At 39.0% G+C, this 17,862-nt stretch overlaps 1 protein-coding gene across 5 annotated transcripts; it reads right to left on the reverse strand.

Annotated features, from left to right (window-relative positions):
• Window positions 1-442: 442 nt before the first annotated feature.
• Window positions 443-17,857, reverse strand: LOC112154567 (prolyl 4-hydroxylase subunit alpha-1). Of its 5 annotated transcripts, XR_002920669.2 has the most exons (16): window positions 17,346-17,855; window positions 16,741-16,836; window positions 16,006-16,102; window positions 15,764-15,915; window positions 15,520-15,657; window positions 14,461-14,709; window positions 12,396-12,574; window positions 12,149-12,325; window positions 7,763-7,833; window positions 5,300-5,399; window positions 4,824-4,877; window positions 4,675-4,740; window positions 4,531-4,599; window positions 1,468-1,564; window positions 1,076-1,269; window positions 443-996 (listed from the first exon to the last, which is right to left on the reverse strand). XR_002920669.2 is itself a non-coding variant. In XM_024285603.2 (15 exons), the coding sequence occupies exons 2-15, from the start codon at window positions 16,811-16,813 to the stop codon at window positions 1,199-1,201; spliced, it is 1,593 nt and encodes a 530-aa protein (XP_024141371.1). In that variant the 5' UTR covers window positions 16,814-16,836; window positions 17,346-17,854; the 3' UTR covers window positions 443-1,198. The 5 variants fall into 5 exon arrangements, 4 of the variants coding, with proteins under 4 accessions (XP_024141371.1, XP_036072928.1, XP_036072927.1 ...); XM_024285603.2 differs by having other exon boundaries at window positions 443-1,269; window positions 17,346-17,854; XM_036217035.1 differs by lacking the exons at window positions 443-996; window positions 1,076-1,269 and adding an exon at window positions 17,162-17,183 and having other exon boundaries at window positions 1,276-1,564; window positions 17,346-17,857.
• Window positions 17,858-17,862: the final 5 nt, after the last annotated feature.

Consider the following 17,862-nt stretch of genomic DNA (forward strand, 5'->3'; position numbering starts at 1 on the left):
CTTAAACTAAAGTGTTAGGAACAATAATACAGTCATAGAATAACTGTACGCCTTTCTGCACATACACAACCTGCTTTAAACAGATGTGTAGCGACACGTATGACAAAAACAAACCACCACACAATGAGTGAAGGGAGGAGGGGAACCAAACCTGGGAAGCACAGCAGCAACACTGTAACTCAGTTCTCCTGAGGAGTTGGCTCTAAAGAAAAGAAAAACAAAAGTATCAAACACACTTTAACTCAAAAACACTGAGAGAGGTTGCTGGCTCCAAAGAATCCATGGTGGGATTCCTGCTATGGTCCAACAGTCATGCGCAGACCAGAAGCAGATTCTATTCTACCTTCTTTTTTGAGGATTTTTAAAAATATTATTTAGCTATTTTCTTTGGTTCTTAAAAAAAAGCATAAAACACACTTGAAAATAAAAGAGGATACAGGTCTTTGATATTTAGCAGATTTTATTTTAAAACTCATTTTAATTTACACTTTAAGGCAAAAATCAACAATTCCTCTTAAACATTATGCAATTCACGCCACTTTTGTTTACAACTTTAGACAGTTTTTCTTTTAAATAAATAAAGTGCATTTATTAAATAAAAAAATTAAATCATCTTTTAACATTTAAATACACATTTTAGTCCAGTGTCACTTTTTAGATCGATCCATTTTAATTCTTCAAACATTTCAGCTCCAATGATCTATTTTCTGGCTGAACAGTGGGCGGGGCTTGATGTGCAACGATGCTGTGGTTGTCATGGAAACTTGAAAAAAAGAGCTGTTCATTTTCAGATTCCAGTGACACTTTTGGCATTTCTGCAGAAACTAACAATAATTTATGAAATATGAAATGTGGTTTCATTTAACTAACAACAAAGAAGACTTTCAGGATAAAAATCACTGCATTAAAAGTCATAAAATGCTGACTCATCACACATTTCTGCAGCCTGAGATTTCTCAGATAAAACAGGTGATGCTCCACTGACCATGATTTCACCTAAAACCATAAAAATCCATAAATGTGATTCTGGTTAAACCTGGCAAACAGAAAGAAGAGCAGCAGCAGTCACACCTACATCTTTGTTCTTCACATCGTCTGAACTTAAAAACAGAAAGAAGATGCAGACTTTGAAGCAGACACACAAGGAAAGACTGCAGTCCGAGGAGGAAGACTATCCAATGAAGAAGGTTTGTCGTGGTCATCCTGACGGCTGAAGGCTGCAGCGTCTCCTGAACTCCTGCCCTCGTTCATGGATCCATTTGTTGGAAACTGCAGGAGGAAGAAGAGCAGAGGAACATTGATGTCGTGCAGGTGGACAATGGTCTTGCTTTACTTTGTCCCACCCAAATGCCTTTTTTCAGCAAGCTTTAGAGTTGGGCGGAGCTTCATGGCTTCATGGATCCTCTGGGTGAAGGCAGAGATGATCTGTCCAGTGGGTTTCTATCTGTGGACCAAACATGGACTCACCCCACTTGTTCCCGATCAGAACCGGACAGGCCGCATGTCGAGTTCGATAGTCTCCTTCTCCACTACGGTGCAGGTTGTACCAGAATACCGCCGTCCCCTGGTCACATGATACAAACGACAGTTTCAACTTCCTTTCAGCATTTAACTCAGTGAGGAAAATATTTACATTTGGATTTTTTTTAATTAAAAACTCAAACATGAAACCATCCCCTTTGGGTTTGGCTCTTCAAGAAGAATCAAAACTTTCACCCCAGAACTCTGTACTGAACAGAACCTCAGAAACAGAGAAACCAATGAAAACTAATAGAAATCAATGTGAAGGAAAAACAAAAAAGTACTTTATGCTCTCTAATTAAAAAATGTACTTTAATATATGAAAACAACAAGACCCAGCTCAGTGGCCTTATGGTAGAGTGTCCAACCTGAGACTGGTAGGTCGTGAGTTCAATTCCATGCTGAGAAATGGGACTCCACAGGCAACAGTATCAAAAAGTCCATTAAAACCATGACTAAGCATTTTCAAAGGTCAGCATCTAGTATGTCATTTAAGCAATTAGTAACTCCTTCATGCTGTAGCTAATTTGCAATAAACAGTTTAATTCAGGACTCGGTGTAATTTACCATCACCTTGTGTGGAAAAACACTGAAGATTTTGTTCTTTATATAATTGTAAATAGAGTCATGTATGAAGGGTTTGAGGGTAATCAGACTGGAAATGCCCGTTGGTTCAGACCGAGTTTGCTTACTTGTTCCAGATCAAGTCCTGAAGATTTGGTCTGTATTCAGACTGGCATCTACCTGAGATTTCTGTTTCGGACCAAACTTTGTAAACTAAACCTCGTGACTAAAGATCTCTCCAGTCATTGGCCAGCAGCTATGGGGGCGGGTCAAAACAGAAGTCTGAAAAAGCTTGCCAGGATTTTCCACTTATTCAAACTTTGTATTTTGCTGATGGATTTTGAGCGTTTGTTTGAGCGTTTTACTGCAGCTTTGATACCGCGGAGGAATCCTGCATGATGGTTACTGGAGACGCTACGGCTACAGGTACACACGCTAATGAGTGTTTGTGACATGAAGACTGTCAATTAAACAGTGAGAATCAACGTCGATCACTTTAAACGTTGTTTTAATGAGCCTGTTTTCATCCGACCACATTTCAATGAGTTGCAGTGTCTCTATGGGGTCAAATCAGGATCAGCTTAAAGGGAACGAAAAAAACAGATTGAAATTTTGAAGAACAAGGATTGTAAATTAAAAAAAACAAAAAAAACAATAAAAAATTCGAAAGCAGTTTTAAAATTGAAAATACATATTGAAAACTTAGTGTTATTGAAAATTTGAAAAATACTCTTGAATATTGAATTTTTGAGTTTTCGCTGCCGAGCTGATCCTAATTTTACATGGGGGCGGGGCTTTGAGCTCATTAGCTACCAAATAAGCCCCACCCCCATGTAAAATTAGGATCAGCTCGGCAGCGAAAACTCAAAAAATCTGAATGGGAACTGAAAGCAGAGAACTGAAAGCAAAGAATAAGAAATGAAAAAAAAGGAAAGTTGAAAGTACAAAACTTAAAATAGTAAAAGTTTTAGGTTTTTTTTGTTTCAAATTTACCTTTTTTTCAAATTGTCAATATTTCTTTCAAGTTTTATTTGTTTAAATGTTCAATATTTTTGCAAACTTTTAATTATTTCAAGTTTTCAATTTGCATTTTTGAGTTTAAAACTACTTTCTAATTTTCAATGTCTTTTTTTTCAAATTTACTATCCCTATTTTTCAAATTTTCTGTGTTTTCGTTCACTTTAAGTGGATCCTGATTTGACCCCATAGGCCTCATCATGGGGTGTTACGGCATCGTTTTTAAGAGAATTCTGTTAAGAAACTACAAGGCAGCTTTTGGGATGATGTCACAGCAGCAGCAGGCGCGTGCCACGTGAAAAGGTGCATGAAAGCACGTAAGAGGCGTCTTTAGTGGCATTAAAACAAACATTCTGACAAGTAAGGAGTTGGACAGTTATTTCCTGTTTGATAATGATTGTTGCTTCACATCTGTTCTGTTACTTCATTACTACACTGTTTATGTCACACGACACCGTCTACGGTGGCTGTTTTGGTTCAGTTGTCTGATTGGAAATGAACCGAGACCACCTTGAAAATGGGTCCGAGAGTGGTTCCTGGTCCTGTATTCAGACTGAAACTTTGTTCCGCATTATCGGGGGAAACAAACTCTGGTCCACTTTAAGAGGACCAAATGTGTTCGGTCTGAATACAGCCTTAAATCTGTTTCAGTAGAACGATTTCTGCCAAAACCAGATTAAAATGTATCAAAAAGATTCTCCACACATGCGGTACACGGCCACAACCTTTCTAGAAAGTTTGAGACCAATCAGAGACGGGAGACTGGCCTGTAGTTGTGAGGTTAAGAGGAGTTCAAGCTTTTTGAGTGCTGGTTCAACACATCCGAGAGCCTGCAGATGGAAGGACTCATTTACCAGCTTTACACTGAAAAGCCCGAACAGATGAATAACTTTCATGAAGAAAACTTCATTCATTCTCTGCAGTAGAGCAGAGGTCTTCTGAACCGTCTCTGAATTCAAACTATCTAGTGCAGTTTGAGTTTGACTCCCTGACTTAGATGAAAACTGTGTTTTTAACATGTTTTTGTGGTATTTTTCAGCAATGGAGGGCATGTATGAAGAAGCTCTAAATTGCATTAAATGCAGTTTTTCTTTGTTCAAATCGTGAATCAGGAGCAGACAGAAAAAAGCAGTTTGAAAAAGAGCTTATTTGTGATGTAGAAACTACACTGGGTGGGCCTCACATAACTCAGCTACAGGGAGAGAAGGGGGGCGGGGTTACTCCACACCAGCAGTCCCGCCCACAACTCAGAGGTGAATTTCTAATGAAGTCCTGCCACTCTGCAGAAGCTATGTCTTAGAAAATGCCAGTTTTATTTTTATTTAGGCTACAATCGTCTTAATTGAAAGACCACTGGGAACGCTTTCAAATAGATCAACGGATGATCGGAGTGGGACTTTAGACGGACCCGCTTGCTGAGTCACATACCTTTTTGGGCCGAACAACAGCTCCGATGTCGGTGAAGACGGTGTTACCTCCTGCTTGCACGTCGCTCATCTACATCAGGAAGGAGGACAACGTCAGCTGACGGTCAAGACGCAAGCGACAACACAAACAGAGGAGGTCACCGACGTAGAGCAGCCAGGTGGCGATTCGGTTCCCGGTGCCCAGCTCCTCAAATGCATCCGGCTCATCTTTCTGCAAAGCAACAGGAAGCTTAAGAGCAATTTCATTTTCGTCCTGCCTCTGTCTGCTCTCGTTCAGAGGACCACATCACTTACCCGTCCAAAGTCGAAATGAGGCTCGTACTGACCGCCGACTCCGTAGTTTGCCACCTATATAAAAAACACAAAAATGTTCACAATGTATAGTCTCTCTTTAGCTGAAAAATGAAAGAAGAAACATCTAAAAATGGGATAAAACTCGACTTCAATGAACTTGATCAACAACATCACACAGCTTCAAAGATGAGTTCAGGCTGTGAAGTCAAATACCAGAATATAAACTCAGTTTTTAGTTGGATTGTACAATGTTTTAAGGCTGCAACTCGAAAACAGGTTTTGATATCTATATGAAAACATGCAGGAATTTATTTACTCGATGTCTCTTTCACTTTAACTTGGATTTTCCTTGAATCCTCCATGAAATGGGCATTTATGTAAATTCAAGCATTACATTTGTTCATAAATGTTAATGAACCTCTACCACATTCAGAAGGAAGCGTTTGTCCTGCAGGGCTTCATTTGACAGGTCTTACCTGCAGGTCTTCAGCCGTACTGACGTCCAGCCCTGTGATATCCTCAACCCTCTGGTTGATCTTGTCCACTACGGGATGTTCATGCGATCCGAGCCAGGCGCTGGGAGAGAAGGACAGAGTCACTGCTGCTGTTTAGAGACGAGAAAATGAAAATGTACATGGCATGCTGTTGATGTTCGCTCTTTTATGAGGGGGATTTTATGGAACCATACAGCTATGCTAGCTCTAAAATCCTCCTGTAGTGATAAAAGTCAGGGAAAGATGCAGAAGCAATGTGGGAAAAGTCTTCCTTCGTCTTTTCAGTGATTTGGTCCGTTTATGAAAGTCTGTCAGAGGATCAGCGGGCTGCAGAGAGCGAGGAAATTTCAAAGAAAAAGCTCAACACCTCACTTTTTAACTTGGCTTTGAACTCATATTAAGCATAATTTATTTTAATATTTCATATTGTTGCATTTACGTAAATGTGCATGAACATTTTTTTCTGTATCTTAAAGAGCGGTCTATGACCCTGATATTTTGTGTGTAAACACTAGAAGTTTGACAATTTTTCACCCGCAGACCGCCCCATGTATAAGGCATATACATATATAAGGCAGGGTGTCAAGCTCAATCCAAAACACACCTTAAATTGGGGGACGAACAGGATAAACATTTATTGAACACTCTCAAATTAAATTTCTTAAATTTTAAAACTGTAACTTCTTAACATACTTATGAATAATAAAAGGCAGGAATATTATTCCAGAATAAATCAAAATAAAACCTTCAATATTTTACTCTCCATAAAAATATATTTTGTCAAAATTATAGAAGTTAGAAATGAGCACAAGATAACATCGGGTCATTAATAACAATAAAATAAAATGATCTGGAGGGCCGGATAGAATTACCCGGAGGGTCAGATCCGGCCCCCGGGCCTTGACTCTGACACGTGCTTAAAGGTAAGTAACACATGACACGGAGGACAAGTGGAACAAAGGGAAGGAGGGCAAAGGAGCAGGAGAGACAGATGAGAACCAAAGGAAACCTCAAAGAAATCCAAACAGTAGATTTCACTCATGGCTTTACCGCACTAAGACTGGTGTGCTAACATGTCGTTGGATCTATTTTCAAAGCATTCTCAGTCATCTTTGAATTATAATGATATCCTTTTTAGTGGGCAGGACTGTTAGAGTGGAGTTAGTCCGCCCCAACTTCCCATCATCCATCTGTTTACACTCCTTCTCGTTAGCTTACAGCTCCTCACACCCTCAACTTAACATTAGCAGTCAACAAAAACGGCGACCAATATCAGAGCTATCCAGTCATACGGTTTAGATCCAGATTCCAGGTCAGACGAGGAAAATGAAGACGTTTGTGGAATGAAGCAAAGCAGGGAGCTTTGATTTAGGTCCAAAGTCAACAAGCCTTTTCAAACTACGTTTTGTGGCTGGTCCAGATTCACAACAATTTCAATAAAGAAATACTCAAAAATGCCATTTTAGGCATTTTTAATATTCTCTACATATGTCCTCTATCGTCAGATAATGCCACAAAGTTAATGATGCCATTTTCATAGAAGTGAGTATTCAGGATGAATTTTGAAGTTTGACTTAATCTGAGGCAGGAGGGTAAACTCAATCACACAAGGGGGCAAAATCCAAAACACGACTTAGGTTGAGGACCAAACAGGATCAACATTTATTGAACACTAAAACTACATTTTTAAAATTTTAAAACTAACTTTTTAACATAATTATGAACTAGATGTAAAGCATTACCTGTGATAATGCTAGTGTGAATGCTGTAAGCTGAATTTGGCTGCTGAAGATGCTAGTGAGGATAGATGAAAACGCTGAAGCTGATAGCCAGCTAAATATTAGCTAAATCCCACATTAGCCTAAAAAACTTAGGTAATAGCCTAAACCATCTTGGTAAACACCAAAATAGTCCAAAATGCTTGCAGAGTGCTAATTTTTAAAACTGTAACTTTTTAACATAATTATGAATAATAAAAAGGCAGCAATATTATTCCAGAATAAATCAACTTTAACCTTAAATAACTTTCAATATTTTACTCTCTGTAAAAATATATTTTGTCAAATTATACAAGTTAGAAATGAGCACAAGATAACATCGGGTCATTAGGAACGATAAAATAAAATGATCTGGAGGTCCAGATAGAATTACCTGGAGGGCCGGATCCGGCCCCCGGGCCTTGACTTTGTCACGTATACTAGCCAGGAATCAAACTTACAACCGTTCACCTGGGTAATGACTCTCCTACCCCTGAGACCAGCTTTAGCCGGGACTTTAACTTCTCATATCAGAACTACAGACTAAATCTTAGGTGAACAGAGCTGGAAGCTGCAGAGCCGCACAGATCAGATCAGATCTCTGCGGGATTCTACACAAACTGCTTCTGCATTTTTGCCACTGAGCTCCTGCAGTTAGTCCAGCACAAACAGACTCAGCGCCCCTTACCTCTTGGAGACTCTGTACTGTGCCGTGGTGAGTTTTCCTGTCTGAGGGTCGTGCACCGTGGCTCGTCTGAGCTAAGTCAACATTAGGTTAACCAGAGACAAGGAAAGAGGAAGAGGAAAGTCACTGAAGCTGCAGTGATGCTGCTGCAGTCAGGAAGGCAGTAGGAAGAAATCAAACCGGTGCTTCTTTTATTTTCAGTTAATGAAAAAGGTCAAGATAGGCAGAAGTTCAGACCGTGTGAAGAAGCATCATGAACGGGTTTATCAGGCTGGTTGATCTGCTGCCTCCATGAAACAGAAATATCTGATGAAACCTTCATTCCTTGCAAAACCAGAAAATGTCTACTTTTGTTCCTGGGATCTCTTCAGCTGATTTTATGATTAGACACTTGATTGTAGTTTTTCTAACTTCTCTTAGTTTTGGAAAACACGAGCAGAAAACCAGCTTAGTTTTTCTTCTTGCCAGAAGATCAAGAGGATTGGGTTAAAGGGGAGCACCACCTCCAGACCCCACCACCCGATATCCCCTTACCTTACCTACAGCTCAGTCGGACTGGCAGACGTTCTGACTTACAGCAGAGCAGAAAAAAAAAATTGTTCTAGTGGTTCTACTTAAAAAGATGAGTTTGGTCTGTAATGCTCAACTTTAACTACGAGGGACAGAATGAAAAAAAGGATTTTTAAAGGATTTGTTTGAATAATGTTGGAGGCTCGGACCAAATACATTTTTATGGAGAGCAAAATATTAAAAGTTTTTTAAGTTGATTTATTCTGGAAAAATATTCCTGAATTTTTATTATTCATAATTCTGTTAAAAAGTTATAGTTTTAAAAATTCCCATTCTGCTAGCTTTTTGGACTATTTTGGCATTTACTAAGATTATTTAGGCTATTTTACAGTTTAGCTAATATTTCAGCTGCATACTAGCTGTTTGGGCTAATTTTGGCTTTTCTTTTTAAATTTTTTAAGATGTTTTGGAGTTTACCTAATATTTCCACGCAAGCTGTTTTAGCAAATTTAGGCTTTTTTTTGTTTGTTTTTTGGGATATTTTGGAGTTTAGCTATTTTTTCAGCTACATGCTAGTTGTTTTAGCTGACCAGATTTTTTTATTTTTTTAGCTTTTTATGCTAATTTGGCATTTAAATAATATTTTAGCCGGCTATTGGCTTCAGCATTTTTCAGCTATCAACTTCAGTGTTTTCAGCTATTACCTTCAATGATTTCAGCTATCAACTTCATAATTTTTAACTATTAATTTCAGCATCTTCAGCTATCAGCACTAGCATCTTCAGTGGACAAATTCAGTTTACAACATTCACACTAGCATTATCACAGGTAATGTTATATATCTAGTTCATAATTGTGTTAAAGTTACGGTTTTAAAGTTTTAAAAATGTATTTTCAGAGTGTTCAATAAATGTTTATTTTGTTCGGCCCACAGCCTAAGATGTGTTTTGGATTTTGGCCCCCTGTGTGATTGAGTTTGACACCCCTGTTCTATATGATGCGAGTTATTAGAGATTACTTTTACCAATTATCACAGTATCGCAATATCATGAGACATGTATCGTGTATCGTATCATGACGTACCCAGTGATTCTCAGCCCTAATCCCCATTACATCTATGTAAAAGCATTTCAAGGTTCTGGAGAGGCTTAACCAGACCTTAAATTCAATAGAGAATCTTGTGGGCGGAGGGTGTTGAAAGTCCATGCTGCCCAGAGACAACTTCCTAAAAAATCCTAGCTCTTGAGAAGATCTCTATGGAAGAATGGACCATAGTGTGCTGAAAATGGACAGGAAGCACCAAGTATTGAGGTAAACTGTTGACCAAATGCATGTTTACTGCACCATTTCACAAATAAATTTGTCCTGATCAAACATTTTGAACAAGTATTATTTGTTTTTACAATCTGTTTCTCACAGTTGATGTTTAATTTGAAAGAACATTACAGACCTCTCATCTTTTTTAGTTGGATCACTCGGAAAATCAATGACCGTCAAAGACTTCTTTTTCCCCCTGCTGTATACGGTGATCTCCTTCAAAACCGCTTCAGCAAACAGTGGTGTGAAAGTGTGTATGCGAGTGGGGCTGTGTAACGAGTCTACACACTATAAATATCCGTAGTGCTGTGTTGACAAGTGTGAACTGTCATTTAAATATTGTTAACCTGTGTCATGCGCTTTGAACAACACATAGTCCTCTCTGAATGTCTAGCAGCTGTGTAAACACACACACTGACATGTAACCGAGTGTTTTTTCGCATAAACATGTGTCAAACTGTTTAAAGATGGCTTAAGTCATGCAAATGTATCGTTAACAACATGCATGGTTCTCTGCAAACACCTGTAATAAACACTGTATGTCATTATGTAAAAGTGTGTGATAAACGTTTGTAGACCCAGGTAAACTTATGTCGTACCGCATGTATTATATTCTTTAAATGTGCGTACTGCAGTGTAAATGAATGTAGAGCCGTTCAAACGTGTGTGGTGTGAACATTGGGAGTGCTGTGTAAACTTTGCAAAGCTTTCCATAAATTCATGCGGTGAATTGTATTGGTATGTAAAAGTATGTAACATGTAAATGACCGTATTTGATGCACTATAAGGTGCACTTAGAAACCTTTTTCTTTCCTAAAATGAAAGTGTGCCTTATAATCCAGAGCGCCTTATATATGGATTCATTCTGGTGCATAAAACAGTCAGGGAAAGCTAATTCGATCCGTCGACCCCTAAAGGGGTAAGTTGAAAAGGTGGTTTAGACCATAGAATGAAACAACAAGAATAAAATTTGTCAACAACAAATCAACATGTTTTTGAATAAAAATACAATAAAATCCAGGCTTAAGTCACACCAGGCAGCCCAAAAATAAGAATTTCTCACTGCTGTCAATTTGACATTTTTCCTGGAATTTTTTTTTCCAGCTTTTTCTTTTTTCTCATACATTTTCTTTGTGTTTGTGAAAAATAATAAAAGATTTTTTGGGAGAATTTTGATCCAGCTGGATTTCAGGTCGGCTCGGCTGACCACAGGTGGGGGCGTTTCTGTCTATTCTGAATTGCTAGCCTTCTGGGACAACCGTGGGCGGGACTTTCATGGAGAACCGCAAGTTTACGCAATTTTTAGACAATACCGATGCTTGTTATAGTGGGCAATTCCTGTCATTCCCCATCCCAAAATTAAACAATGGTCGGTTTCCTCGATGGATTTCTCATAGCAGACAGCTCCGTTTTGCTCCGCCCCTCATAGCGGATGTGCTTAGGATTGACTTTCAGTCATCGCATTATTTATTAAAATAAAAGATCTCTTTTGTCCAGAAACTACAAATATATGTTATATTATCTCTTCAGTTTAGTAAAATCTCCATCCATCCATCCATCTTCCTGACCGCTTCTTCCCTTTCGGGGTCACGGGGGTGCCGGAGCCTATCCCGGCTACTAATGGGTGAAGGCGGGGTACACCCTGGACAGGTCTCCAGTCTGTCTCAGGGCCTCAATCACACACACATCCACTCTCACATTCACACCTAGGGGCAATTTAGAGTCACCAATGAACCTATGAAGCATGTTTTTGGACGGTGGGAGGAAGCCGGAGTCCCCGGTGAAAACCCACGCATGTACGGGGAGAACATGCAAACTCCACACAGAAAGGTCCCAGCCGGGATTTGAACCGGGGCCTTCTCGCTGTGAGGCAAGAGCGCTAACCACTGCGCCACCGTGCAGCCCGCTAGTAAAATCTCAATTACAGATAATAAAACAAGTTTAAGTTCATTTTAGAGGGACTTTTATTATGCTGATCTCACAGCTGCACAGCAGGACGCCTGAGGTCATGAATAAATATTAATAAATTAATTATGCTCTATTAATCGTGCGTGTTAACATGTCAGCATTAACAGCCCTAGTTTATATGTTTGATTTTAGTTTGATTTAAAAGGTAGATTAGGAAAACCCTCATATCTGTAAAGGGTTGTTACACGTTGACCGTGTGCTTTACAGTCCGGTGAGACCTATAGTGCAGAAAATATGATCGGTTTAGATCCCTGTAAACATCATCTGTAGATCTGGTCATTGTATATGGTAATGTAAGGGATTGTAGTGCTATGTCAATGTATAAAGTGTTATGTTATCATGTGTTGTGTGTAAAAATGAGCAGAGTGTAAATGTGTGTAGTGTTATGTCAAAGTGTGTGGTGCTGTGTAATACCATGTGTACCTGTGTAGTACCACATAGACGTTGTATACCAACTGCCAACCTAACGGAGTGTCAAACATTGACACCTAAATACGTCTGTTTTTTGAAAACCCTAAAAGGATTGATTGAATTCCTAGACTGGGTGAGAACACAAACAGTAAAATCTCAGGAGTGATCAGCAGTCGGACTCACTCTAGGTTTGGCGAGCTCCTTCACCATCTCCATCTCTTTTTCTGACGCAATGTCATGGAATCGAACGATGTACGGACTGTCCCACTCATCCTCCTGCTTGACCGGGCCGATCAGGTAGTTTGGATGTCGCTGGTTGTTGAAGTAACGGCAGAAGAGGCGACTCCGTCTGCGCGGAGTCTGACGGGCAGACAAGAGTGAAGCATTTCTGACATCAAGAGTGACTTCTACCATGTTTTCATCAGCTCACCATCAGGGCACCTTGGCCTCGACAGAGCTGCTCGTACTTCCTCCTCTCTGGCAAATACTCGTTGGCTTGGTCCCCCTTCTGATTCTGATCCTCCTCATCAATCTGCTCCGCCTTCTTTTTCTTGGACAGCTGGTACTCAAAATATTTCAGGTTGCCATTAGCTCGCTGGTGAGTCGGGTCTAAGTGAGCCAAACCGAAACTTCAGGTTACTTGAGACACTTTCAACAACAGGAGATTCCTCCATCAGGTCTGAAATATACTTCAAAAATACACACAAGTCATGACTTTCCTCCAATATAAGGTTCATATGTATGAAGCCACAAATTAGTATTTTGTGGGCATAAATTAGTATTTTTTAGTATCATTAATCCCTATTACATATTTGAGGAAGGTATTATTTTTAAGTGCATAAAACACTAATTTGTGGCCAGAAAATGCTAGTGAAATGCTACTTCTTGGTCATGAAGTACTACATTTTGGCCCCAAATGCTAATTTGGGCACAAAAAATACTAATTTATGACCATAAATGATTAATGTCAGGGAATGTTATCCCCTTATTGGTCTAACGCACATGAATCAAAATCAAAGATCATTTTATTTTATTGTTATTAATGACCCGATGTTATCTTGCACTTATTTCTAACTTATATAATTTTGATAAAATATATTTTTATGGAGAGTAAAATATTGAAAGTAATTTAAGGCTTAAGTTGATTTATTCTGGAATAATATTCTTGCCTGTTTTTATTCCTAGTAATGTTAAAATTTTACGTTTTTAAAGTTTTAAAATGTAGTTTTAGAATGCTCAATAAATGTTTATCCTGTTCGCCCCACGACCTAAGGTGTGTTTTGGATTTTGTCCCCTGTGTGATGACACCCCTCCCTGCTCTAGGCGGTCTGGGGATTACATTAATTGGGGGCTTGTCCGGGATTTGAAACTGGGACCTCTTGCCGTAACAGGGAACAATTTAACGTTTTTTTAATGACTGTCCAGGGCTTCATGCATATGGATTTGAATATTAAAACAACCTGCAATAATGATGATTTATAGCAGTTACCACACATTGACTGTGATGGAGTTTTTGTGCATGTTTTGATCTGTAAGATTGTGTCCAAATCAAAGCTTACAAACTTAACAAGCAAGGAAAGCTGTAAGCAACACTGAACCATTGAGACACCACTCAGTCTTACTGAAGAAAAAAGAACCAAATCTGTGGTTTGAGCTGTTTTATATGTTGTCACGACTAGGGCTGGGTTAATAAAATTGATTAACCGATTTGAATCAATTTATCCTCAATAGATCAATAATCAATTCATAAAAATATAAATCTTTTAGCACATAAAGCTAAAGTCCACTAGCTTGATGCTAATGTTTAATGGAATTTCTCATAGGACGGCTAATGCTAACGCTTGGTCGACTTAAACATATTGCTGACTACGTGAACATCTTTATAAACTCACAGTTAAGAATTTTCCAAACTCTTTTAAGGAAATATTTTAAAGTAACTATTTATGGTCTAAATCTTCATTTTTTTCCCTCATACTATCGTCTTCTTCTTGAATAAAGTGCACTTCTATACCGTGATCACCACCTAGTGTCCAAACTGAAATGTCCTCCAGGAGAAGCAGAGCAATGTTTCCAATGTTAATGATCTGAACATTTTAGTTAGAACTTCTCCTTTAGAGAATCCATGTAACACTGGATGATATTAACAATCTCATTATTTCACTGATACATTTACAGTATGTGAACTGGATCAGAATAATATAAATATATTCAAATCATATAGTAGATTATTAATGTATTTATAAACAAATGTGTATAAATGTGTAAACTCAAAATTTAACTGAATTGAAGAATCGAAAGAATCGAAAAAAATCTGAATCAAATTGATTCAGGCCCTGGTGAATCAAATCGTTTCTGGAAATTATAGTTGATACCCAGCCCTAGTCATGACCCCCTTACAGTAGAATTATTCAGAAAGTGCTTTTTTAGGTAATTTTTAATGTCAGATTCCTTCTCACACAGGAAGAAACAAAGAAAATGTGTTTTGCTAAACCCACCGAGTTCCAGAAGCCGCTTGGTGAAGTCAAGCGCTGCCAGCAGCTCCCCCTGCTGGTAAACAGAGTAACTCAGGTAGTCTAGGACGGTGGCGGTGTCCACGGTGCTGGACGCCTCCCCCTGCTCCAACTGCCTCAGGGCCTGAGTCATCCACAGCTTGGTATGGAAGTAATCAGCCTCCGAGTACGCCACCTTTCCAAGGTCGTAGCAGTCATCTACCGTCAAGACACTGCGCGGTAAATCCTCTGAGCCTGAGGGGACAAATCATAGATCAGGGGTGTCGAACTCAATCGATAAAATCCAAAGGGGCAAAATCCAAAACACACCTCAGGTCGCAGGTCAAACAGGATAAACACTCATTGAACACTCTAAAACTACATTTTTAAAACTTTAAAACTAACTTTTTAACATAATTATGAACTAGATATTACCTGTGATAATGCTAGTGTGAATGCTGTAAGCTGAATTTGGCCGTTGAAGATGCTAGTGCTGATAACTGAAGATGCTGAAATTGATAGCTGAAAATGCTGAAGCTGATAGCCAGTTAAAATATTAGCTAAATACCAAACTAGCCTAAAAAACAAAAAAAAAATACTTAGGTTAGCCAAAACAGCTAGCATGTAGCTGAAATATTAGCTAGACTTCAAAATAGTCTAAAAAATCTTAGTAAATACCAAAATAGTTCAAAAAGCTGATTTCTAAAAACTTTAAAACAGTAACTTTTTATCATAATTATGAATAATACACAGACAGGAATATTATTCCAGAATAAATCAACTTAAACCTTAAATAACTTTCAATATTTTACTCTCCATAAAAATATATTTTATCAAAATTATACAAGTTAGATATAAGCGCAAGATAACATCGAGTCATTAATAATAATAAAATAGAATGATCTGGAGGGCCGAATAGAATTACCCAGAGGGCCAAATCCGGCCCCCGGGCCTTGACTTTGACACGTGTGGTGTAGATGAACTACATTTGTTTTTAAAGAAAACTGAGTGAAAAACCAGGATTTTGGGGGCATCGTGGCACAGTTTCTGTCAGATTCCACAGACCTGGCAGCTGTCCACTGGAGATGATGCTGGTTTCCAGCTGGTAGGTGTCCTGCAGCCTCATCAGAGCTTTGGCCGCCCCTGCTTGGTCCTCATCGTTGGGGAAGAACTGCCTCTGGATGGTGAGGTTGGAGATAAACGCTGAAACACCACAGAGCATATTTGTAAAAAAAAAAAAACCTAAAGCTGCACATGGGAACTTCTGCTGGTTTACTAAACCAAAAGGCTTCGGGGCTCAAACACACACCATCAGACATGTCCGTCAGCACCAGACTCTCGAGCTCCGCCCACTCCGTGTTGAGTCTTTTCACCAGTTTGAAGGCGTTTACAGGGTGACCGAGGAAACCCTCAGGGTCTTCAGAGGAAGCAGCTGAGAGGACGTCGAGTCGCTCCGCCCACCTGGATGTGAACACACACAGGTAAACCGCTCTTCCTGCAGGTAGGTGGTGTTTACGGACTCCTGCAGACAGCAGCATGAAGGCGTCTCACTGTTTTAAGCGCTGCAGTTTTTCCTCCTCTGCAGAGATATAGTCCTTCAGGGAGGAAACCAGGTCCTTCTCCACCATCAGCAGGTCCATCATCTGACCTGAGGAGGCAATGCATGGCGGAATTCTAACTATTATGAACAAGGACTTTTTTAAAAGTCTTTTGTAAACTACCACAAAACTGAATAAACTTTAAGAAATTTTGTCTAATCATTACTATTTTTTCAAATCCAATGTGCCAAAATGGAGGGGTTATAAATTAAGAACAAATTATACACTAATAGTAAAGATTAAAAAAACAAGTAACAGTGAATTTGCTGTTGTGTCAGTGTGTTTAAGGTTTTTTTTCTTAATTGTACCAGACACTTGATTATTGTAGCACACACAGGAATAACAGATGCTGCATTTCAGGGAGTCAAATCCCTGGATTTTACTAGTATGGCCACAGAATTCATTGCAACCAAGACGGTTGGTTCTTGTTTTTAACAATGACGGGGAAAAAATGGCGTGATAGAGTTGGCCACACTCCACGCTGCTGACTGCTGATGCCTGTCAGCCGCTTAAAAAATCCAGCCACTCTCTGTGATATTTGGTTAAAGTTCTCCATAAAATTGGGATTTTCACTTCCAATAAGCCTGTTCTCCGTCCCAGTCAGGAGACTCTCGGGACAAGTTAGTAAAACAGATTTTACTGATTGACTTCAACAGCTTCTGACGAAGCAAAGAGAGGGCGGACTCACCAATGGAGGTGAAGAGGTCGCTCTGAGCAGGGGAGGAAAAGAGGAGAAGTTGGATGAACCAGCAGAGAAGCATCCTAAGGAGTCGTCCTCTTCCCACTGGACAGATTTGAGGGAAACAAAAGACGAGACATTTTGTGCACAAAGGCAAATGTGGATCTTCACAAAAAACAAACAGAATTTGCTGAAGCAAAGGCCTAAATTGAATATTTACTCTGCTTAGGATGCACTGAGTGCCTCACTTTTCTCTAAATTAAAAATTTTGAATTATCTATGATCTGAGCATTTTTAAATGTTTCTATTGTGCCAACTCGTGGTAAAATACCATGTTATTTCATTACTAAATTTAATAAAACAATGCCTTTTTGTTTTACTTTTTTTTTTATTAATGGGGCATAACCATGTATGGGTTTCTGTCACACACCTTGTGATTAATCCTTGTTGTACTTGAATGTTTGAATGTCAAAGAAAACAAAATCGTCATCATTTATGGCATGAATATCTGGATCATTTAATCACGTTATTATGATTATTAACAACAACTTTGGACTTTTTAGTTCATTTTGTTTTTTATACTAGTCGGAATTTCTGTCTTTTTGAGCACAAACCCGAACGCGCCGATGTGAAGCGGAATCGAGCAGCGGTGAGTCCACGAGCCTCTTCTGGGGTTTACAGAACCACGGTCAGCTGAATAGTACCATTTATTTTTTCAACCGAACCTCGGAACCAGAACCCAAAAATGGATAGCAATGAACCACAGAGCAAAAACAAACTCTTCTTCTTCTTCTTCTTCTCCTTTCTTCTTCTACGTCTTCAGCCACATAGTTCTTTCGCCCCCTGCTGGCGCGGAAAGGAACTGCAGGCGCTGTTTTTCTGCTGTAGGAAATGCGATTAAAAATCTCCCGAAGCTGAATTAGAATTGAGCAGTGAAAACTGGTTTGATATAAAATTCAAATGTTCAAAATGTCTTATTTCAATATCTATTTCTATAACCTGCCTAATTCCAAATTTGAGATTATAAACATGCAGATTTATTCAACAACCTGAATATTTGGGTCTTTTATATTGAACTATTTTTTAATAACCTTTAAATACATCAAACTGTTGAATCCCCAGATTATAGTT

The sequence above is a fragment of the Oryzias melastigma genome, linkage group LG19 (genome assembly GCF_002922805.2).
Source record: "Oryzias melastigma strain HK-1 linkage group LG19, ASM292280v2, whole genome shotgun sequence".
NCBI classification, from domain to species: Eukaryota; Metazoa; Chordata; class Actinopteri; order Beloniformes; family Adrianichthyidae; genus Oryzias; species Oryzias melastigma.

Bases quoted from the DNA above. Each gene is read 5' to 3' on its own strand.
- LOC112154567 (XM_036217034.1), bottom strand. From the start codon at position 16,813: ATGCTTCTCTGCTGGTTCATCCAACTTCTCCTCTTTTCCTCCCCTGCT. The intron at 15,658-15,763 runs GTGTGTGTTTGA...GTGGTGTTTCAG, and splicing joins GCTGACGGACATGTCTGATG to CGTTTATCTCCAACCTCACC. The intron at 4,600-4,674 runs GTCGGTGACCTC...TTCCTGATGTAG, and splicing joins TCGCCACCTGGCTGCTCTAC to ATGAGCGACGTGCAAGCAGG.